Source organism: Salmo salar, chromosome 20 (assembly GCF_965601325.2).
Source record: "Salmo salar chromosome 20, fSalSal1, whole genome shotgun sequence".
NCBI classification, from domain to species: domain Eukaryota; kingdom Metazoa; phylum Chordata; class Actinopteri; order Salmoniformes; family Salmonidae; genus Salmo; species Salmo salar.
In genome coordinates this window covers 41,918,929-41,944,148 of record NC_138310.1, presented here as the reverse complement: position 1 = coordinate 41,944,148, position 25,220 = coordinate 41,918,929, and the positions used below count along the sequence as shown (strand labels likewise).

At 42.2% G+C, this 25,220-nt stretch overlaps 1 protein-coding gene across 2 annotated transcripts in view; it reads left to right on the top strand.

Annotated features, from left to right (window-relative positions):
* The first annotated feature begins 1,624 nt into the window (after nt 1–1,624).
* LOC106580628 (protein Niban 2) overlaps nt 1,625–25,220 on the top strand; it is a 46,637-nt gene continuing 23,041 nt past the window's right edge. The window contains exons 1-5 of one of the 2 annotated variants that reach the window (XM_082966426.1): nt 1,625–2,090; nt 14,674–14,804; nt 16,206–16,334; nt 16,613–16,754; nt 17,349–17,516. In XM_082966426.1, the coding sequence (XP_082822552.1) occupies nt 2,063–2,090; nt 14,674–14,804; nt 16,206–16,334; nt 16,613–16,754; nt 17,349–17,516 (598 nt within the window). In that variant the 5' untranslated portion in view covers nt 1,625–2,062. The remainder of the gene's footprint in view (nt 2,091–14,673; nt 14,805–16,205; nt 16,335–16,612; nt 16,755–17,348; nt 17,517–25,220) is intronic. The other variant, XM_082966427.1, reaches the window with a different exon arrangement.

The following is a 25,220-nucleotide window of genomic DNA, read 5'->3' as shown; positions in this document are numbered from 1 at the left end:
GTGATTGACTTGGAGTTACATTGTGTTGTTTAAGTGTTCCCTTTATTTTTTTGAGCAGTGTATATATATACACACACATACATATAGTTATTTTTTTAATCCTGTCCCCGCAGGAGGCCTTTTGCCTTTTGGTAGGCCGTCATTGTAAATAAGAATTTATTATTAACTGACTTGCCTAGTTAAATAAAGGTTAAATAAAAAATAAATAAAAAGTATACATCCAAATAATTTTACTCATAAACTACAGTGTTGTGTGTGTACTTATATATATGTCCTATTTCAAGTAGGCAATTATACGCATGTGTGAATTGTCAATGTGTTTTTTTGTATATCCCATCTCCCCCTGCAGGGCCACGGTCAGCCATTGAGGAAATTCTATTAAACTGTCCCGAGCACCCGGGTAGGCGTGTTTTGCAGCGGGTGAAAGTTGATCGCATTTTTTTTGGAACTGAGCTGTCTCCCGGGCGTGAGCCATGTGCCCTATTCAAACCCATAGTGAAGTTGTCTCAAAACAAAAGGGACGTAATTAAGCACGTGGAGTTATGTAGCAGTCTGTGTTTTAACATAAAAAAGTGATTGCTTTTGATAAACACGCTTTATATGCCTTCTCAATGAAAACAAGTCAGACAATTCAAACATAGCCTATATTTAATGGTAAAGATAACTAACCGGCTATTTGGCAGGCAAACTCCAAAAATGTCGCGTTCAAAACAAATAGAAACTCGGAAATCTCCGACTTCCGAGTGTTCAAGACAACTGGGAACACGGAAAAAACGAGCTCCGACCTAGAAAAAAATATGTTTTAAACTGTTATCCAACTCGGAATCAAATGTTTTTGTATTAAAATAAGTGTAGGATTAATGTTAACTACAAATTTAGTAATGAATTTCACACAATGTAACACTTGTAAGAGGCTCAGCATAATGGAATCCCCCCATTATCGATGCCTAACTTGGAGCAGTTAGGGTTAAGTGCCTTGCTCAAAGGGCACATCGACCGATTGTTCACCTTGTCGGCTCGGGGATTCGAACCACCGACCTTTTCGTTAGCGGCCCAATCTAACCGCTAGGCTAAATTTGTGGTCATTTCTAATGTAGCATAATAACTAAGCACAGCAGTGTGGCTTATAGTTCAAACGCAGTTTAATTTCATACAAGCACTTTACATATCGTAAAACTATTATGGAAACTCTTTAGCTCCCTCTTCCAGCTAGAAATTCTGGAATAGGCGCTCGGCAAAGTTAAACAGATCATAGCGCGATCTCTTGACGCACCCTTGATAGTAACGAATTGACTCTATCAGTCATAGCTCTGTCGAAGCCACACCTTTGCTTGCCGAAAGAAATGAGACTGAGGGAGTTTGATTAAGTGTAGTAGGCTTTTTCCCGTGACGTGAACAAGAAAAATCGGCGAGGGAGGAGCGCCCCTCTCAAATTGAACAGCAGCGTATGCGCTACTGCTCGTCGTGTCTACAAGGCAGCAAGATGCATAGTTCAGAAATATACATCTCGTTTCCAAAAATATAGGCCTATGTTTGCATTATCAAACTAGTTTTAATTGGAAAGACTGATAAAGCCTTTTTATCTAAATAAAAAACTGAAAACAGAATCCTACCAATGATTTACATAATGTTATACTGACGTTACTCATTACTCTACGTGCTTAACCTAGCCATCACGCCCGGGAGGCAGAACTGTTCCAAAACGAATGGAATCAACGCTAACTCGGTTCACCCGGGGCATTAATCAAATCCCCTCACTGGCATATGAACTCACATTGAGGGTGTCTCCTTTACTCTCTCAATGCGAAATAATAGACGGCAGCCTTGTGCTCAGCTCAACGCTGCTCTTTCCCGCACGCACTCCAATCTCACTAATCACGTTATGTTGGCGGTTTAGGTAAGGGTGAGAAGGGGGCACCAGAGTTCAAAGTTGTTGCTGTATTCATTTGTTTCTGTGTTGGTAGATTTGTGTTTTCTATTTGCCTTTGAAACGAACGGGAGAGTTGTCATTGGATTAAGTTGTATTTGTCGCTATGGGAGCCGTGATTTCGAGCCACCTGGCATGAGGGCAAACGGGGAGATCATTACAGGTGAGTGGGTGGGTTGGGGGTTTTGTCAATGTTTGCCTTTACCACAGTAACGCGTGTGCGCGCGCGTGTGTGTGTTGGTGACGGATCCTAAATGGGTGAAACTGAACAGTAACCTTCAACGTCAATGTTGCCAACAATTTAATGTTGCACTGAAGGGAACACTAGTTCCCTGGTGTGCCCTCATGAAGAGCCAAAGGTAGCCTACACCACATTACTTTCTGTCATCTAGGATCATCTAGGAACTAATTCCATCTATTCAATTTCCAGTCCAGTTCCCACTATTTAGTATTATCACATATAGCCTATTCATAGTCCTGAACTGAACATTATTGGGGTAAAACAGAGGCATGGCTTAAAAGTTGTTACTTTTTTTCAAAAACGTTTTTGTTGTATTTGTCACATGCTTTGTAAACAACAGGTGTGGACTAACAGTAATAGTATTACGGGTCCTTCCCAACAATGCAGAGAGAGAGGAAATAGAGAAATAATAGAAAAGTAAAACGCATAATAATGAGTAACAATAACTTGGCTATATACAAAGGGTACCAGTACTGAGTTGATGTGCAGGGGTATGAGGTATTAACATGGCTATATACAAGGGTTACCAGTACTGAGTTGATGTGGAGGGGTATGAGGTATTAACATGGCTATATACAAGGGTTACCAGTACTGAGTTAATGTGCAGGGGTACGAGGTAATTGAGGTAGATATGTACATATAACTAGGGATAAAGAGACAGATAATAAACAGAAGAACAGTGTATACGGGGTACCAGTACTGAGTTGATGTGCAGGGGTATGAGGTAATTGAGGTAGATATGTACATATAACTAGGAATAAAGTGACAATGATGAACTGTAGCAGCAGTGTATTTGATGACTCCAAAAAGTGAGTTAAATAGTTAGCTAACTATTTAGCAATCTTATGGCTTAAGGGTAGAAGCTGTTCGGTGTCCTGTTGGTTTGAGACTTGGTGCATTGGTACCGTATGCCATGCGGTAGCAGAGATAACGGTCTATGACTTGGGTGGCTGGAATCTTTGACAATTTTTAGGGCCTTCCTATGACACTGCCTGGTATAGAGGTCCTGGATGGCAGGGAGCTCTGCCCTAGTGATGTACTGGGCCATACGCACTACCCATTGTAACGCCTTGCGGTCGGATGCCAAGCAGTTGCCATGCCAAGTGGTGATGCAGCCAGTCAGGATGCTTTCAATGGTGCAGCTGCTGAACTTTTTTGAGAATCTGATTGCCCATGACAAATCTTTTCAGGCTCCTGAGGGGGAAGAGATGTTGTGCCTTCTTCATGACTGTGTTGGTGTGTGTGGACCATGATGGATCCTTAGTGAGGTGGACACTGAGGAACTTGAAGATCTTTTTGTGACTTTAAAGGAGTTGTTCTTTAGCTGTGTGAAAACCATAGGCCAGGCTGTGGCCAGGATGAGCATAAGAACTGAGTTTTATCTGACTGTCTGATTAGGCTCTTGTGCAGCAGGCTGTATGACAGTTTCATGGATGTGCCTGTAGAAACGTGTCCAGTCTGGCAGCTGAGAGGATGGGCCTTGATCATAGTGGAATAAGACTTAGGGATTTAGGAGGGCGTGGTGGGCTATATGAGTGAATGTATGCTCCCAACATTGACATTCAGTATCATTGCTTAGCTTAACACATCAATGCGTATGTTTTTCATTGAGTATTTAAAGCATCTTCACCCTAAGAAGAACTTCACTGGTTTCAGGCACAGAGCATTTTACTGTCCGGTATCAAAATCAGTTCCAGCATTCCCATTCTTTGGACATTGCATAAACAAAGCTGCAGACAATATAAATCAATATGAAGATCTACCAGTGAAAATCTGAAGGATGGGGAAACCTTTGACTGAAGATGAAAGTCTTCCCCTATGCCTTGATCAGGGAAGCATATGAGGGAGTGGTCCTTGCCGATAAGAGGGAAACCAGGCAGCAATCTTCTAGGATTTGGAGTGATGCTTTTAATGTCTTGGCCAGCCAATCCAGAGACCTGTGTATCATAAGTGGAATTCCAGGAATGCATGAAAAAACGCATGTGTGCCTGTGACTGGGGAAACTCTGACTGGGCCTTGGGAAACTCTGACCTTGGGCTGCATGTAGTCTCCTAGGCTCTAAAGTACTGGGTGTCAAAAGCCTGAAGACGCCAAGGTATTCTTTCAAGCCCTGAAGTGTTCATTATGTGCCGTGTGTGTGTCTCTCCTGTCCTCTCTCTCTATATCCATGGCCCTGTTCAAGACTGAATGTCATGACTATTGTTGTCTTCAGTAGTCTCTCGAAAGAGGTCACCACTAACCATTCCTTTCCGGTTTTAGATTGGGTTCACTTTGTTTAGTTGGTGTCATGGTCAAGAGTATGTCCTTGTAAGTAACTTGTGAATCACCGGTCAGTGGGTGTGGGCTAGAATACCAGAAATGCTAATGTGCAATGTTTCCTTGTGGCAGAAAGAGGCAGGGTTGTTGTAGGGTTTCACTGTGGGGAGTGGTGGGCTGCTAAAAGGGTGGTTTTGCGTGGCCTGGCAAGGCGGGGCTCTCTCTCTCTCTCTCTCTCTCTCTCTCTAACTCTCTCTAACCCACACCCTTTTGAGGACAGAGGTCTGTTTGAAAGAACAGGTAGCAGAAACACCCATGGGTTAGCGATTATCTCGCTGGCAACATGGTCCAACACATCTAGGCTAATCCCATTAGGGCCCATTTACCCTGTTTATGCCATTACACACATTAAATCAAACATTAAAACACACTCTCTGCTTTGATGGCAGCAGAGCAGGGTGTAAGTGTGTGAGTCAGTCTATGGGACTATCCCATTGGAATGTTTTTCTAAAGCTCTGTGGTGACCTGAGAAAGATGGGATTCTATTTGTCTGGAAGACAAGAGTTCAAATTGTTATTTTTTTTTACTTGAATTCAATATTTCCCCACAGTTAGCTACATTACCGGTCAAAAGTTTTGGAACACCTACTCACTCAAGGGTTTTTATTTATTTTTCCTATTTTCTATGTTGTAGAATAATAGTGAAGACATCAAAACTATGAATAACGCATATGGAATCATGTAGTAACCAAAAAAGTGTTAAAAAAATCTATATTTGAGATTCTTTAAATAGCCATCCTTTGCCTTGATGACAGTTTTGCACACTCTTGGCATTGGCCCTTTTTGGTAAAAGACCAAGTCCATATTATGGCATGAACAGCTCAAATAAATGAAGAAAAACAAAAGTCCATCATTACTGTAAGACATGAAGGTCAGTCAATATGGAACATTTCAACAACTTTGACAGTTTCTTCAAGTGCAGTTGCAAAAACCATCAAGCGCTATGATGAAACTATCTCTCATGAGGACAGCCACAGGAAAGGATGACCCAGAGTTACCTCTGTTGCAGAGGATAAGTTCATTAGAGTTACCAGCCTCAGAAATTGCAGCCCAAATAAATGCTTCTCAAAGTTCAAGTAACAGGCACATCTCAACATCAACTGTTCAGAGGAGACAGTGTGAATCTGGCCTTCATTGTCAAATTGCTGTTTAGAAACCACTACTAAAGGACACCAATAAGAAGAAGAGACTTACTTGGACCAAGAAACACGAGCAATGGATATTAGACCGGTGGAATTTTGTCCTTTGGTCTGGAGTCCAAATTGAAGATTTTTGGTTCCATCCGCCGTGTCTTTGTGAGACGGGGTGTGGGTGAACGGATGATCTCTGCATGTGTATTTCCCACTGTAAAGCATGGAGGAGGAGGTGTTATGGTGTGGGGGTGCTTTGCTGGTGACACTGTCTGTGATTTATTTAGAATTTAAGGCACACTTAACCAGCATGGCTACCACAGAATTCTGCAGCGATACACCATCCCATCTGGTTTGCGCTTAGTGGGACTATCGTTTGTTTTTCAACAGGACAATTATACAACACACCTCCAGGCTGTGTAAGGGCTATTTGACCAAGAAGAGTGGAGGAGTTCTGCATCAGATGACCTGGCCTCCACAATCACCCGACCTCAAACAAATTGAGATGGTTTCGGATGAGTTGGACCACAGCGCGAAGGAAAAGCAGCCAACAAGTGCTCAGCATATGTGGTAACTCCTTCAAGACTGTTGGAAAAGCATTCCAGATGAAGTTGGTTGAGAGAGTGCCATGAGTGTGCAAAGCTGTCATCAAGGCAAAGGGTGGCGATTTGAAGAATTTCAAATATAACACATTTTGATATGTTTAACTATTTTGCTTACTATATGATTCCATATGTTATTTCATAGTTTTGATGTCTATATTATCACTCTACAATGTAGAAAATAGTAAAAATAAAGAACCTTTGAATGAGTAGGTGTTCTAAAACTTTTGACAGGTAGTGTGTAGAATTTTTCAACATGCACTTAACTAAAGAAGTTAGTGGATTTTATGTAAAGCTGTGGTTGCTAAAGAATTGTTCTGGTCTAAAGCAGTGTGGTGTGGGTGTGTGTCTATATATAGGGAACAGTGTCATTAGAGACAGCCTTCTCCAGTGAGGCATTGGAACAGGACAGGATGGTATGCAGAAACCCTTCTGTTAACCAGACTCAGCACTGTTGAGGCCCCCAAGACAATTATCCTAGGCTGGGACATGACAACACTCCAAATGAATGAACACCACAACACGGCGTCAGCTAGACTCACAGTAACGCAGCTTTGGCCCTATTCGGATGGGATACTTCCTAAGCAAATTACCTCAGACTCCTGTATCCTAAGTGAAAAAAATGATATTTGTGATGCTTTTAATGAGCATTTCATCTCTGCTGGTTTTTTATTTGAAAGGAAAAGTGGCCATTGTGGTACTGGCCAGTTAGTTGATTTTTCGTCTTGCTTTTCAACCGTTACTCTGTAAAATGGTAACCCTGTTTTTAGTTTCCAGAAAATAACCGAAGCAGAGGTTTTAGCTGCCCTGTGTGCCATTGATACTAAGACAATTTAGACCCGTACTTACTTAAGTGTGTGGCACCTATCATTGCTGGTTCAGTGACACACATTTTTTATCTAACATTAAGCACAGGAAATATCCCTAAGGTGTGGAAAGCAGCTTTTGTTCTGCCATTACATAAGGGAGGTGACGGTAGTGATTTGGATAACTATCGACCCATCTCTAGGCTCCCTTGTCTGGCAAAGATCCTAGAATCTACAGTTACATTCTTTTCTTTCTGCTAACAGTATTCTTAGCACCAATCAATCTGGTTTTAGATCTAAACACAGTACCACATCGGCCACTATTCTTGTTGTAAATGATATTGCAAATGCCTTAGATGATAGAAAGCACTGTGCTGCGTTGTTTGTAGATTTGTCAAAAGCTTTTGACACTGTAGACCATGCTATTCTTTTGAGTAAGCTGTCATCTATAGGACTGGGCATTGATGCCTGCCGATAGTCATAAAACCATCTTAAAGATAGAACTCAGGCCGTCATGGTCGACGGGGTAAAGTCTGACCCCTTACAGTTACTTAAAGGGGTCCCTCAGGGTTCAATAATTGGCCCACTATTGTTCTCACTTTATATAAACAACATTGGTGATGATGTCAGATATTGTAAATTCCATTTTATATGCAGATGACACAGTGATGTACTCTATTGCTCCAACAGCGGACCAAGCTTTAATGCAGTTGGAATCTGATTTTAGGAAACTACAGGGGTCTCTTTTACAGCTTAAACTTGTTTTAAATGCTAAGAAAACAAATGTCATGTTTTTTTTCTAGGTCTAAACTCTCAGTTAGAAACACTTTTGTAATCACTAGCTTGGATGGTACTGAAATCAAACAGGTCTCTGCATATACATACTTAGGGGTATGGTTAGGTGATAGGCTTTCTTTTAAAAAACATGTTACTGAATTGGGAAAAAAGCTCATTCAAGATAGGGTTCCTTTTACAGAAACAGAGCTTGTCTGTCCTCTGCAAATAGAAAACAAATTGTGCAGGCTACTTTTATGTCCGTTTTAGATTATGGTGATATTATCTATATGCATGCATCGGCAAACACATTAAAACCACTGGATGCTATTTACCATTGTGCACTCAGGTTTATCACGGGTGATAGTTACAAAACTCATCACTGTATCCTATATCAACATGTGGGTTGGGCCTCTCTATCTGTGAGGCAAGAGCAACATGCTCTCTTGTTTATTTATAAAGCACTTCTTTTAAAACTACCTCTATATATCATTCATTTCTACTAGATATACTAATTTTAAAACCAGATCACAGATGTGGATTACATTAGAGACTCCTGCGGTCTCCACAGAGTTGGGTAGGACTGCCTTTAGTTCCTTTGCACCTTATTTATGGAACAAACTGCAGATCCAACTTAAGTTAGACACTCTGGTGTCCCTTGCCCATTTCAAAAATGTTATGGAGGATCAATATGATGTTGTCTGTGATTGTTTCTGTTGAATTGTCTTTTGTTTTGTATGTTTGCAATGTTCTTGTCTGTATGCCTAAAACTGTACATGTCAACATGTTTACACAGGGCACAGCCGTAAAAGAGATCCAGGTCTCAGTCTGTTTTCCCTGTTAAAATAAAGATTAAAAAAAAAGTTTTACTGGGGGATAATCTGATAATACTTAACCTGTGTGAATAGTCATCCCTGTGTTTTTGAGTGACATTACATTTGGACAGGTGCTGCACTTAGTTTGGGTAAGAACATGTGAACAAATTGATGCTTAAACAAAGTGCTATGCACATAGCCTACAGATGAATGATCTGTTCTGTAATAGATCAACCTTCCTAGTGCCATTCTTCTCTTTTTAAAAGATGAAGTGGACCATATTGTGTCAATGAATTGATACATTGACAAATATGTCAGTTAATTAGATGTCTGCGTAGGTTACAGTTCACGGTTCTTATTGATATGCATTATTATTTGGACTTTCTCCGAACTGAAGGCCAATATTAGGATGTCCCTAGACATTAAATATCTTCACACCTAGAAGAGTTCCAGGCTTCTGTCATAATGGCCAATTGTGAATGAGGGAAAAAACGAATAATGGGCAGTTTGGTAAAACTTATTCTGTTGGAATCATCCACTGGAAAAACAGACCTGCTGGGGTAATAATGACATGACCGACATTCTATAGTAATGCTGGTGTCCTGTGCAGATAGAGCTTCAGATACTCACCTGTCTCTTCAGCTCTTCTATCAGTTCTTCTCCATCAAAGTGGAAGTAAGGGAACATAAAGGAGGCTAATAGGGCGATGACCTAATGACCCTCAGTGTTACTGCTTGACAGCGGTGTAGAGATCAATCTTGTAGTATACTATATACACAATATTGACATGGACTTCCTACCTAAAACAGGAAATAATGTATCCCCATTAACTCCCTATAGTAGCCAGGCTGTACACTTGCACTGAAGGATGGATTCTCTTCAGTCTGTGCACTAAAGCATATTGTATCTAACTGAATTATGTGTGATTTGAATTAAGGCCCACTTGATCCACTTCAATTGGTATTTTGTGCCTCCTAATTTGGTTAGTCGACAGTCCTGTATAATGCCGTTACAGAACCATATACTAGCCCTTTATACATCAAAAGCATTATAGCAATGTATGCTGACACGTGTATGTCACTCAAGCCCAAGCATGTCTTAACTCAAGCCCATTTACTCAGTGTATATACAATAGAACGTAGAAGACCGTACATTTAGAAGTAATCCTTTTTTCTATCGCTCTACCATCTACATCAGTAATGATGACAGTGAGTAAATGGATGTCCTGTACTGCTTCTGGTAGACTGGATTAGCTGGGTCTGATGAATCATCTCCTGTCAAACGGGGGGTGGGATTATTTTTGAAACAATGTTATAGCAATTATTTTTGTTGTTGTTGATAGGCAGCGTTATCTAGTGCTAGTCGGCTGTACCTGCACCAAAACTCTGGTATTTTTCATCCTATAGCTTGTTCTATATCTTTTCTTTAAAATTGTCAGCAAAACATGTTTTCAGTACTTTTATTTCCCTGACTGAAACTCATTTTCTCATGCTTTGTCTCTCTGCAAAATACATATAGTGAGCAATAAGTTTGGGACAAATTGAAATAAATATAGAATTGTAATAAATATTGTATCGATACCTAATTATCGTGAGGTCCCTGGCAATTCCCCTCCCTACTATATAGTGCACTATAAAGGCAATAGGGTGCCATTTTAGGACACAAGCCTGGATCTAGTGTTTTTGTGCGTGCTCTTTCAGCTCATTTTGTTCTTCCCTCGGTTCTTGAGAGCTGTTGCTGTCTTCCCCCACATGGCCCCTCATGCCCAGTCAGCAGCACCTGCCTTCCTCCCCTTCACCACTCTGACAGAGAGACACTCCCTCAGCCCACAGTCCTAACTACATGAAGAAGGAACCCTCACCCATCCTCCCACTGCAGAGAGAACGCACACAAACCCATCTGAACTTCACGTTTCCCCCACTCATGCTCCAGACCTCTAGGACACAGTGGAGTTGGGGATTATGAGACCGGTCTTGTCAACTCTGAGGCCCATGATACTGTATGCTAGTTTTCACACAACATGAGGCTGGGAAGTTTATTTTCCATTTTTGATTCTGCTGAAGTTTGGGAACAGCGTCAACAGACACAAGGTCGGCGTGTTGGCTGCTTCGTCAGAGAAGTTCTCAGTTGAACCAGACGTTCCTTCACAGAACATGAGTTGCAGGGAAGTTTATTCAAGTGTAGCCTAAAAGGCAGTTGAGGCCAGTTGAACAGGGACTGTATTATCTGCCAGTTCAGCTCCTTCATGCTGTCTACTAAGCATAATGGACTGAGATGAATACATGTTTTTTCTTTGCTCAAGAGGTCCATTGGTTCCTGTCACCATGTGATCATGCCTCACTTCAAAACAACAGAGTAACTCAAAGGACAGTGTTGGGAGTATGTCAACTGTGTCATGCCGCCAAACCAACCACTCACACCTCACTGTGAATCTCTGTAGTGTTTATCAAGTCTGCCAAAGTCATACAGAGTGCTCTTTGTTACCTTGTTACAATCATAATAGTCGGGGTAAACACTGCCTGTCTGTTCGTCTGATTTCATCAGGATATCTATTCTTGTGTCATGTTTGAGAAGAGTGGCACGTCTGTGTGACTCAATCAAGTGACGTACAAACACTTATCTTGTGGTTTGTACTCCTCAGGCCTGTCACAAGCTCTCAAAAGTGACTCTTTTCCACACTCCCAACATAAGACGAGTTGGATTGTCACACTGTCAGTGAGTGAAGGGTTTGCTCAGCCAACTTGATTCTCCTAATAACTGCTGTAGACTACATTGAGACCCAGGCCCCCTCTCTCTCCTAGCTCCCACTGCCTGGTTAAGTTTTTCATCAGGAACAGTTCAAACATCGCTAACCCTTTAATGGGACCATAACCATTGAACTCATTTCCAGGTTTTGTTCAATTAGTAGCACTGTGATGGAGACACTGGACTTTCTCTTTCCTCCCTGACTGAGCTTTCTTATTAATGGTTACATTCCACAGAGACTTCCTTCCAAGTCGGCCAGCTGGCCAGGCCCACCACAGCCAAGACATTCCTCAGACTTTCATCTTATTTCTGTCCAATATTACCACCACTGGCTTTTCAAGCCTCACAGACCACTCGATGCTTAATTGAACAACCTGTATTGACCTGTCTGTTTTATTCTTAGACTTAATTTTACTGTAGAAAAGTTGGTGCAGTAGACTCGCTACATAAAGGAGGTGAACTACGTGAGACTGAATAGCTGTCACAAACACAGATGCTGCAGAATCTGTGGGTGTTGAGTTCAGGGAAATTCCATGGTCATGGAAATGCGCTGAGACTCTTTTTTTTTTTTTTTTTTTTCTCAATTAAAATGTATGCCAATCAAAAACCATTGATTTTCAAAGTTAAACAAACCATACAACTCTCTGCACAAGGACTACTTTTAACAATTTACACAGAATTTGACAAAAACACACTTATTGGAAGAATCCCCTAGACGCAAAGAACCCCCCAGAAATCAAAGCCTTTGCTTATTCCACATTTTTAGGATAGAAAATGGTTGGTTTTTTTATTTATTTTATTTTATTTTTTATAAATATGCCTTAAAAAATAAAAGACTTCATTTGACATGCTAGGCTTGAACTTCGCTTGTTGGTGCCCATGGTTCCTATCAGATGGAAATGACCTTGAGAAACCATCAGTCTGGTGACTGGATGGATTTGGGCTACCTGGGAGTGGTGCAGCAATGTGCAGTTCTGTACTCTGTTGTCAGTCAGGATGTTTGTTCTCTGCTAGATCCACTCTTGAGGCAGTGGGAGCACAAAGGATGGACTGAAAGTGGAAATGTAGAGTTGCACCTGCTAGATGTTATTGAAGGTCTATGTTTGAAGGCCATGGGGAGTGGCTCATGGTGGACTTTACTGTTCTCCTGTCTCTCCTACATGTTAATAATAGTGGACAACCCACGTTGGTGATCTGCCGCCTGTTATTCCTCCCCATGACTTGGTTCCTTAGCATAATTCTTTAGTTCAGTTCATAGAAATTGAATCAGCCATTAGATCCATTGAGTAATTTTATGTTTCTATGGTCCTATGACTCAAGCCCCCCCAGACCCTTTGACTGACTGCCTTATGGCTTTACCAGAGGCTTCAATTACAGTACAGTCTTTAGAAAGCTACTCTGATCTGCTATCTCTCATCATTTTTATTCCCCCCAACCACCTCTACTCTCTTCCAGTAAAATAAACATTTCATAACTGCAATGCAGAACAGATGGGATCAGAGGAAGATGATCTCTGCTCCAGTTATAATTACAACTGTCGAACATTAGAATATTTCCTGTAGAAGTGCTGTATCAAAAATGCATATTTTGCCGACTTTAATTATAGTTTGGCATGTTTGTACTGTAGATCACTGACCTATTCTCCCTTGTTTGTAAGCACTCTGGTATACTGAATAATTGTATCTCCACAGAGTGTGGATAAGGATGGTTTGCAGCTGGGTCCTGAAGGGTTATGGGTTGGTTTATGTGGTATTAGAATATGATTGGTCCACAGAGCAGTAGATGGGAGAACCCAAGCCATGGTTTGTATCCCAAATGGCACCCTGTTCCCTATGTTGACCAGAGTAAAAGTAGTGCGCTATTAAGGGAATAGAGTGCCATCTGGAATGCAGGTGCCGTTCTGTCCCCTACGCCTGGCCCGGTTCTAGCTATCCCTCCTGAGTCCCTCTCTGGAAGAGGGTGAACCACTGAGCCTCCCTCTACCCTGCCAGCAGGCCATTCCTCCCTACGCTACGTTTACAGTCTCCCTCTACCCTGCCAGCAGGCCATTCCTCCCTACGCTACGTTTACAGTCTCCCTCTACCCTGCCAGCAGGCCATTCCTCCCTACGCTACGTTTACAGTCTCCCTCTACCCTGCCAGCAGGCCATTCCTCCCTACGCTACGTTTACAGTCTCCCTCTACCCTGCCAGCAGGCCATTCCTCCCTACGCTACGTTTACAGTCTCCCTCTACCCTGCCAGCAGACCATTCCTCCCTACGCTACGTTTACAGTCTCCCTCTACCCTGCCAGCAGACCATTCCTCCCTACGCTACGTTTACAGTCTCCCTCTACCCTGCCAGCAGACCATTCCTCCCTACGCTACGTTTACAGTCTCCCTCTACCCTGCCAGCAGACCATTCCTCCCTACGCTACGTTTACAGTCTCCCTCTACCCTGCCAGCAGACCATTCCTCCCTACGCTACGTTTACAGTCTCCCTCTACCCTGCCAGCAGACCATTCCTCCCTACGCTACGTTTACAGTCTCCCTCTACCCTGCCAGCAGACCATTCCTCCCTACGCTACGTTTACAGTCTCCCTCTACCCTGCCAGCAGACCATTCCTCCCTACGCTACGTTTACAGTCTCCCTCTACCCTGCCAGCAGACCATTCCTCCCTACGCTACGTTTACAGTCTCCCTCTACCCTGCCAGCAGACCATTCCTCCCTACGCTACGTTTACAGTCTCCCTCTACCCTGCCAGCAGACCATTCCTCCCTACGCTACGTTTACAGTCAAATCAAATCAAAATCAAGATCAAGTCACACTAACAGAGCACTAAACTAGTTTGTTGATGGTCCAGGGGTGTAACTTTGAAGTCAGGCCTTTTCAGTTTCACAAACGGGTTGATGGTGTGCCAGGTTTGTTGCCATGCCAACTCCATTTTGGTAAAATATTGAAATGCTGAACTGAAGGCTAACTCTGTAATGCAAACACTGCTGTGTGGACATTCTGATAAAGGACCATGTGAAATGTGGTAATTATTTTTTTACAGCATGCTAAGCGTAGTAAATAGTGATCGAGGTAACAGGCACAAGGCGACTCTGCATTCAGACTGTTACATAACACATGAATGAAGAATACACTAATACATCACTATTGACAGGGGATGTCATCATACAACATTTGATTTGCAACAACTTGGGTCTGTTCAGGGAGTAGCATTACAGAACAATCAGAAGTGTAGAAATATTATGAATAGAGCTGAGTTGACTCCATATCTTCAACATTGAGTGTTTCATGTCCCCTAATACACCCCTGACCTGTCCTTCCTCCCGCAGCCAGGACAGGCGAGGTGATTGGAGAGTTTAGCCGTCTGTATGAGCAACAGTATGCAGTGGCCCTCTTCAACAAGGTCCGCTTTGACATCGAGGGAGGAGGTGGACCCCAGCCACAGCTACTGCACCGCAAGGTAACTAACACTTTCTCCTCCACTCCTCTTGTCCCCTGCTCCTGTCCTCTACTCTGTTTCTGCCCTGATAAGGTGACAGAATAACACCTGAAGTGCTGACATTTTGGAACACTTTGCCCACATTATGTTGAACCTGAAGAAACTCGCCTCACTATATCAAATTGATCTGAGTGGTACAGAACAGATATAAAACAGATTTACACTCACTTTGTTCTGAAGATTGAAGTGTGTTCAGATATAATAGTAGCTACAGCATGAGAAGTCCTTGCCACTCCCACTTAAGCCAGAGGAGTAAACAGTAGTTTAGAGTTCTGTGCTAGGCTACAGAGAATCATTCAAGGAACATTGAGAGATTTCCATCTCTGTGTAACAGATGTGAAGTAAAAGTTGCCATGGTGTGATGCCACTCTCCCTGAGGTATCAAGTCAACTTCTTGAGCCACCGCCACATTTGACTTTAGGGCGAGTGACGTCACTACAGAGGACCCTAGGGCTCGATTTAAATCCGTAGTGCTGAAGATCTGCTTTGTAGCACAATTTACATTTTAAAGGCAATGTTCCCGCCTTAGCAGAGACTGCATTCACCGTAAACGTTGTCATGTCGGCTCAATTGGTCATTACCTTTACATTTGAACCGCTCTATAAAGGCGATTTGCACATGGGCCACTGTAAATGGCAGTCGAACCACAATAATATTTGCCTACCGTGTGTAGAGACCAGCGGTCCCGGGTTGTCAGCTCGAATGTTGTCATAAAAAAATTGGTCAACCATGTGTTGCGCATGTTCAAGACTTCAGCTAATTTAAAATTTTGCCGCCTCTTGCGTTTTCCACCTGCCGGCCTACTCCCAGACCTTTTGATGCTTACTGCAGCCAGTCTGTAAGCACATTAATGCTGAACATTAGCGCTACGGTTTGAATCGAGCCCCTAGTCTAACTCTTTTATTAGGGTTCTCCTGAGGGTCCAGTGTTAAGCCTGTTGCCCTGTTTTTAAAGGCCTGTAACACTCTTGTAAAGAGAAACAGTTAGCTACATTCTGTCTGTCACTACAGCTGCACTGACAATGCTAACTACATGAGGCTGTGTAAGAGATTGCAGTTTTATTGTCAGTGAGGTTTTTGAGAAATGTCGGGTGTTTTCCTGAGAACAACAATACTGTCTTGATGGGCAAATGATTGGATAAATTAATCAACACTACCGTGTCTAGACTACATTTGAGACATCACACAGTAGCACCACATGGCAATGTAGTAAGTATGCCTGATGTTTCAAGAGGAACTCCAAGGCTTTAAATTGTAGGCCAGTCCTTGGTCCATGAAGTTGGACCAGTCCACCAAAGAGGTGATGTCCCTAGATGCCAGTCATCAGAAGGTTTTTACAGACTTCCCTGTCTGGCCCACTCAGGTTCCTCTGGAGAATAGATCCATCTTCTCTGGAGCTCTGTTCCAGTTTCTGGAGGAGAACAATAAATGGAGAAACCACTTTCTCTTCGTTCCTGACTCCTACACTATCAACTACTATGACAACAAAGCGGTAAGGGAAGATTTCATTCAAATGTCCCCCCCCCCCCCCCCCCCCACCACACACACACACACACCTTAGCTCAGTTTAACATTAAGATGGTGCATTTGTCAGTATTAGTGAATTGGCTAATAAAATGTGTAAATCCCTGTAGTGTACATGGAGTTCTAGATGTGTATTATATCTGCAAGGCTCATTCTCATAAATGTCATATTGTCAACAAGTTTCACGTTTGGGGATAAAGATGCAATAGAGCGTTAAATCTGCCTTGTCCTTGTGTTCCCCCTCAGTCTCATGAGAGAGGGCTTCACCCCAAGGGAAACATCAACTGTGCTGGGTATAAAGTGCTGACTTCAATGGATCAGTACCTGGAGCTGCTCAACAACAGCCTGCCTGGTGAGAACATGTTAGGACTGAGAACCAGCGATGGGGGTGAGGCACATGTTATGCAGGTTAACGTTTACTGTCATGAATCTTGCCCTGGCACCAAAACTGAGCGATTTCTGCTAGATCGGCCAGCTGAGAAGTCAAAATTGCCTATCATGAAAACAAACATTAGCTTTTTGGTCTTAATTAGGGTTAGCAGTGTGGTTAGGGTTAACATCAGACTGTGGCTGTGCCAGCTAGTGAACACTGCAGAGCTGCCTCCAGGGCAAGATTCAGGACAATAAATGCCAACCTACATATGTTAAGACTCCTCCCATAAATGTCATATGTCATCATTTTAAAGAGGAACGGAGACCTCCTATTGCACTTATTATGAACAGCTCACTGTTATTTGATGTAATGTGGGCATGTTCCTGTTTCTTAAGGGCTGTTTTTGTGCTACTGGATGGTTCACAACATGTGCAGAAAGGATCACTTCCCTACTGGTGCAGGACTGTTTGATGCAGTGTTGTATAGACTGTAAATTATTACGTCTGCATATTTGGTTTATTGTGAAGCATTGTCAACACCATTTCACCATATCAAAATTCCTGTTACATGTAAATGTACTTGGTGCATAAAGGTGATTGTGTGTTCCAGGTGTAAAGGCTAAAGTGGGTAACTCTCCCTTCCTGAAGTGTGCCACCCAGTTCCCTCTGATCCTGTGGCACCCGTACGCCCGCCACTACTACTTCTGTGTGGTAACGGAGAAAGAACAGCAGAAGTGGCATGCAGTCTTTCAGGACTGTGTAAGACATGCCAATGATGGTGCGTATTCCTGTCAAACCAACACAAACATTCAAGCCCAGACACACTGCATTACCCATAGAGAAGATCCTGTCATTCATTCTGTGGTCTATTTTATTCTGTGGTTGTGCCCATATTGAAACACAAGTGTCCATTTTTATGGTTCTGTGGAATGTTTGAAGGAACTTAATTGCCGTGTTCAAACACAGTGAGTGACAGAAGTGTCTACATTATTTAGTTCCCAGCCTTGGTCCCGAGGTGTTATGGTGAGGCAGTTATTGAGTAATACATGAAGGCAAGAGCACACTTGGCTAGAATCAATGACTTCAGAGTTTTGATATGTATAGCAAAGTTGTTGATTTAGAGCCCCATTCACAGTAGTGCATTGCTACTAGCGGTAGCATAATTACATGTTAGCTGTTCCCATAGACTTCCAGTCATTGAGCCAACGACTAATCATTTAAGTGTGTCTTGACAGAAACATATTTAAAAATATAATATATTTATTTATTTGTAAAAAATTGCAGCGGTGCAAACAATTTAGCAGCGGTGGGCCACCAATGCTTAATGAATATAGGTGAAACACTGGCTCAAGTATTTGAAAGACTTCAAATAGCATTTGAACCCAGGTCTGCTCACTAATACCAGACTAGATATAACTCAAACAGGGAGAGAGATTTGAGCAGTGGAGTGTAGCAGTGAAGTATACACTGAACTGACTGCTGATGAAGTGATTATGTCTGAACCCAGGAATTATGGCTTCCAGCTGACCATCTCCTAGCCAAACCCAGGCTGTGTTGTCCTCCCACCAGCCTCAGTCTCTTGATGGGTCCCATCATGTTTCTCATGCAACAGCCTATCTGCAGAAATGTAGATTGATCAACAGTGGTAGAAGTGTTATGTCTCCATACCTGTCTGTGTCAAATATAAGAGCATAGTAGGTTTACAATCAAGTACATTGATCCAATGGAGAAATGACTGTTAACTATTCTCCTAGGGACTTATTGATAGTGTTTTGAATTGGGCCACCCATGTTGGCTCTGTAGAGCTGCACAGCAACTATGCTGGCAGAGACTGACGTATAGCTACATAGTTTGTACATAGTTCTATGATTTTTGGCTTCATTTTCACATTAAGCATCTCCAATCCAAAATTAAATCTAGAATCGGCTTCCTATATCGCAACAAAGCATCCTTCACTCATGCTGCCAAACATATCCTCGTAAAACTGACCATCCTACCGATCCTCGACTTCGGTGATGTCATCTATAAAATGGCCTCCAACACTCTACTCAACAAACTGGATGCAGTCTATCACAGTGCCATCCGTTTTGTCACCAAAGCCCCATACACTACCCACCATTGCGACCTGTACGCTCTTGTTGGTTGGCCCTCGCTTCATACTCGTCGCCAAACCCACTGGCTACAGGTTATCTACAAGTCTCTGCTAGGTAAAGCCCTTCCTTATCTCAGCTCACTGGTCACCATAGCAGCACCCACTCGTCGCACGCGCTCCAGCCAATTCCCCCAAAGCCAATTCCTCCTTTGGTCGTCTTTCCTTCCAGTTCTCTGCTGCCAATGACTGGAACGAACTGCAAAAATCTCTGAAGCTGGAGACTCATATCTCCCTCACTAGCTTTAAGCACCAGCTGTCAGAGCAGCTCACAGATCACTGCACCTGTACACAGCCCATCTGTAAATGGCCCATCTATCTACCTACCTCATCCCCATACTGTATTTTATTTATTTATTTATCTTGCTCCATTGCACCCCAGTATCTCTACTTGCACATTCATCTTCTGCACATCTACCATTCCAGTGTTTAATTGCTATATTGTAATTACTTCGCCACCATGGCCTATTTATTGCCTTAACTTACCTCATTTGCACTCACTGTATATAGACTTTTTAATTTTTTTCAACTGTATTATTGACTATGTTTTGTTTATTCCATGTGTAACTCTGTTGTTGTATGTGTCGAATTGCTATGCTTTATCTTGGCCAGGTCGCAGTTGTAAATGAGAACTTGTTCTCAACTAGCCTACCTGGTTAAATAAAGGTTAAATGAATAATAAGATTCCTCTACAGCATGTGTCAAACTCATTCCACTGAGAGTCTGCGGGTTTTCGCTCCTCCCTTGTACTTGATTGTTGAATTAAGGTCACTAATAGTAAGGAACTCCCCTCACCTGGTTGTCTGTCTTAATTGAAAGGAAAAAACAAAAACCAGCAGACACTAGGCCCTTCATGGAATGAGTTTGACACCCCTGATCTACAGTATAATTAGCAGCCACAGCACTTGAGCATTGACATCTGTAGTAACATCCAGTTAGTTATAATGTCCAAGCAGACAGAAACTCGGGTGAATGTTGCATTGGAATAGCCTGCGTCCCAGTCTGTTTGTGCTATCATACCAACTCCCTGTCATGGTTTGACAATGGCAGCACCACCAGATCTGGGACCAGGCTGGTATTGGACAGATTTGGAGTCTGGGATAGACTATGTCCCCATAGCGACAGAGGAGACTGTCTCTGAGACTGTCTCTGGAGACTGTGTTTACTTTCCTCCATATATTTAAGTTTTAGAACTGGCGTCATGTAAACTTGGGTCCAACAGTTTCATCATTGACAGGAAGGAAATGATATCTGCTGATTCTGTCTGCACAGGGCCTGTTGTTTTAGTTATTGTGTGCAGACCAACATTTTACTTTAATTGCAGTGTGTCATGTTTTTATATACATGTATTATGAGTAGACCAGGAATACTTTTGGAGGTTTTTTATTTTTAGCAGGGTGAATGTGAGGACAGTGTTTTGGGATGAGATCTATGCTCCCTGAACTCAGAAAAAGAAATAGCTGTACTGTACTCCAGTCTCTTTAGCCTCTACGTGGCCACCAGAGAGTTATCTTTCATTGAGGAATAAATCAGATTAGAAAAGAAACAGTCTTGTCTGTAGAGAATCCCAAGAATGACAGCTGCCTCTTGCCTGGGGCCTTCCTTCATGCTTTCTCCCTCTCAACATTGAACATGTGGCCAGCTCATGCTAAATTCCCTGCAGACACTTACTTGTTATGTCACAAAACAAACTGTCCTCTAACTCCCAGATACTGTCAGCAGTACTTAGCATGTCTACTATACAACAGGAGACGACTCAATTAAGTCACATAACGACTCCAATTAAACCATCACAGAATGTGAACCGGAAGTGTTTAGTGAGGCAATCCTTCCCTGTGCTCGTTTTGTTTATTTGTTATTTAACCTTTTTAATTAACTAGGCAAGTCGGTTAAGAACAAATTCTTATTTACAATGACGGCCTACCCCAGCCAAACCTGGACAACGCTGGGCCAATTGTGCGCTGCCCTATGGGACTTCCAATCACGGACGGCTGTGATACAGCCTGGATTCGTACCAGGGACTGTAGATGCACTGAGATGCAGTGCCTTAGACCGCTGCACCACTCGGGAGCCCTATCACTACACAGCTGATTCAAATGATCAAAGCTTGATGGTTAGGTGTGTTTATTCTTTTGAGTAAGCTGTGTAGTGCTATGGCAAAAACCATATTGTGCACCCCTTGGGGTCCTGAGGACCAAGTTAGGGGAACCCTGGTTTAGGGTTTGACTATCCATCTGCTTTTCAGTCGTTTTAAGGATTAGCACTTCAAGTACTGTGATCTCTTTATTAGGGTTGCAAAAGGAGGGTATATTACTGGAAACTTTAGAAGTTTACCTGAGAACTACCAGAGTTTTGGTATCTTTCAAGGATTTTGTGTAATCCGTCACAAAACATCTAGTGGCCCTTTTGGGTACTTCAGATTCTAACAGGTGTCTAATGATCCTGGCCCTCTGGTAAAATAGATTTTAGAATAAAACATGTAATGACAAATCTGTAAAACATGATCCTAAATATAAACCCACTTAGTGCATACCATTTGGTGTTTAATATGAGGCTTTCAGCATGAAATATCCTTACATTTTTTAAACACTTACACAAAAAATATTTTTGGTGTCAAACTGGTGGCAGTTTTGGGAAAAAAGTCAATAGTTGGAAGAGTTTCAGAGGAAATGAGAAATAATGCTGTTTATTAGATGCTTTTTTTTATTTTTTATTACACTATTTTCTGGAACTATATGGTCTATGTACTAAACTCCTGGACATATGGACACAGATGTATAGATTTTTGAAGTTCTTCAAGTATAAATGACCAAAGTTACGATATATTTTCCAAAATGACTGAAGATTCCGGTAACTTTGGTAAATTACCGGTAGTTATTGACCGCTACTCCTTATAACAACGGTAGGTAGCCTTGTGGTTAGAGCATTGGGCCAGGAACTGAAAGGTTGCTGGATCGAATCATCCTTGAGCTGACAAGGTAAAATCTGTCGTTCTGCCCCTGAACAAGGCAGTTTAACCCACTGTTCCCCGGCAGGCTGTCATTGTAAATACGAATTTGTTCTTAACTGACTTGCCTAGTTAAATAAAGGTTACATTCTTTTTTTTTTTTTTGCCTTATGACCCAAGGCACAGACCAGCCTATACACAGCACATCACTAAATGTATACAATGTGTAGAAGCTCCTGTCTGATCCACCATCATAAAGAGGTGGACCACAATGTTATGGAACCAGTCTGTAGCATGCACAGCCCGTATGTCAGGGGTTCTCAAACCGCTCTTCGGGAACCCCAAGCCGTTCCATGCATTTTAACTATTCCAGAGTTAGCACACCTGATTTCAACTAATCATCAAGCCGTTGACGAGGGGAATCATATTAGCTAGTTTAGGGATACAACAAACGTGAAACGCCTGGGGGTCCCCGAGGAGAGGTTTCAGGAAAATTGCCAAATGGCACCCTATTCCCTATATAGTACAAATGTAGTCCCTGGTCAAAAGTAGTACACTATATAGTTAATAGGCTTCCATTTGGGATGCACACCAAGTGTTCATGTAGCCAGGCCCTGAGTGGACAGACAATGTGTCGTACTGCTGGCAGCATAGCTTCGTGTTTAGACTGCAGGCTCAGCAAACTCTGGTATGTGGTGGCAATTAATTTCCTCGGCTGGGCCGCCCCTCCTCTCTGGCTCTTCAATGGTATTATAATTTTTTTAATTTTTTTATTTTTATTTTTTTACTGTTATCACTTCGCTTTAGCAGCAGTGGATTTGTCATTCATGCTAATAAAGCTTATTTGAATCTGAAATACTCGTACGTACACGTGTCTGCTCTGGAGCTGGTCCCTCTGACAACAATGCAGACTATTTTAAATCTGAAAGGAAATAGCCTGACCAGTTCCTGATAAGGACATACCCCTACTAGCTAACATGCCCCAGCTGTGACCCAGGCTTGGGTAGTGTGTGTGTGTGTGTGTGAATGGCTCTGTATGGCAGTGTTCATTTTGGCACTTTTTTATTATTTAGTCTACTCTTAGTCATTTTGTCTAAAATATTAAGTCATAGTCACGTTGTCATTTTGAATAATGACTTGGTCTAGTTACAAAGTGAGCCATTTTAGTCGACTAAATACCCTTTAATTGTAGTCACACCACATTTGTATTGCCTCAGTAACCTATAGTAAACAAATCACTTACTTCCGTATGTGTATGTGTGTGTGTGTGTGTGTGTGTGTTAGCCTTGTCCTACCAAAATATTTGTCCTATTCTCTTCATAATAGCAGAAATATGACATGTATAAAAGTAGTATGTGTTGCAGCGATGTCATTGTTATCAGACCCTGCAGCCACATTGGTGTCCAAAGTAGAACTGGAGCTATTGACTTTCGCCCAGTGATGTAGTCAAGTCACTAAACCTAGAGCCCCAAGTCCCCTGTGCTCGAGTCGCAAGACCCTATGGCTAAAGTCTGAGTCCCAGTGCTCCAGTCCTGATCCAAGTGCTCAAGTCTGAGTCACTGGGTCCACATTAACTCAAAGCCACCAGTCGGCTGTATTGGTACTCCCCAGTAGGACCAGTCCTCCATAGGTATGAATGGCATTCTACAATATTTCAAGTCAATGTTTAAAGGACAAAATTGCATGTATTTTTGTTTGTTGTAATGGAGACTAACATTAGCAGCAAAAAAAATACTTTAAGAAATGTTAATTTTTGAGGTTTAGTTCACAAAATATCATTTTAAAGTATGCATTAGGTGTCTGTCATAGAATAAATGTGTCAAAAAACGAATGTAGACATTAATACGTTTCTATAGATTCCAAATCTTACAATGGAGGAGGTGTCAAGATGGCTGTGCAGGGGTTTCAATACAATGCCCCCTGTCAGTCATGGTTTACAGTGCCTTCAGATAGTATTCAGACCCCTTGACCTTTTCCACATATTGTTACGTTACAGCCTTATTCAAAAATGTATAAAATAGTTTTTTTCCCCTCATCAATCTACACACAATACCCCATAATGGTAAAGCAAAAATAGTTTTGTGGAAATATTTCAGACCCTTTACTTTGTTAAAGCACCTTCTGGCAGCGACTACAGCATCTATTCTTCTTGGGTATGACGCTACAAGCTTGGCACACCTGTATTTGGGGAGTTCTTTCCCGTTCTTCTCTGCAGATCCTCTCAAGCGCTGTCATGTTGAATGGGGAGCGTCGGCTGCACAGCTATTTTCAGGTCTCTCCAGAGATGTTCGATCGGGCTCTGACTGGGCCACTCCTGCGTTGTCTTGGCTGTGTGCTTAGGGTCGTTGTCCTGTTGGAAGGTGAACCTGTAGCAAAGGTTCTGAATACTTATGTAAATAAGGTATTCTGTTTTTTTGTTTTGTTTTTTGTTTTTTTTCCAATACATTTGCAAAAATTTCAACAAGAATTTGCTTTGTCATTATGGGGTATTATGTGTAGGTTGCTGAGTATGTAATTTTTAAAAATACATTTTTAGAATAAGGCTGTAACGTAACAAAATGTGGAAGAAGTCCAGGGGTCTGAATACTATCCGACGGCACTGTATACAGTCGTGGCCAAAGGTTTTGAGAACGACACATTAATTTTCACAGTCTGCTGCCTCAGTGTCTTTAGATATTTTTGTCAGATGTTACTATGGAATACAGAAGTATAATTACAAGCATTTCATAAGTGTCAAAGGCTTTTATTGACAATTACATGAAGTTGATGCAAAGAGTCAATATTTGCAGTGTTGACCCTTCTTTTTCAAGTCTCTGCAATCCGCCCTGGCATGCTGTCAATTAACTTCTGGGCCACATCCTGACTGATGGCAGCCCATTCTTACGTAACCCATGCTTGTAGTTTATCAGAATTTGTGGGTTTTTGTTTGTCCACCCGCCTCTTGAGGATGTACCACAAGTTCTCAATGGGATTAAGGTCTGGGGAGTTTCCTGGCCATGGACCCAAAATATCGATGTTTTGTTCCCCGAGCCACTTAGTTATCACTTTTGCCTTATGGCAAGGTGCTCCATCATGCTGGAAAAGGCATTGTTCGTCACCAAACTGTTCCTGGATGATTGGGAGAAGTTGCTCTTGAAGGATGTGTTGGTACCATTCTTTATTCATGGCTGTGTTCTTAGGCAAAATTGTGAGTGAGCCCACTCCCTTGGCTGAGAAGCAACCCCACACATGAATGGTCTCAGGATGCTTTACTGTTGGCATGACACAGGACTGATGGTAGCGCTCACCTTGTCTTCTCCGGACAAGCTTTTTTCCAGATGCCCCTAACAATCGGAAAGGGGATTCATCAGAGAAAATTACTTTACCCCAGTCCTCAGCAGTCCAAT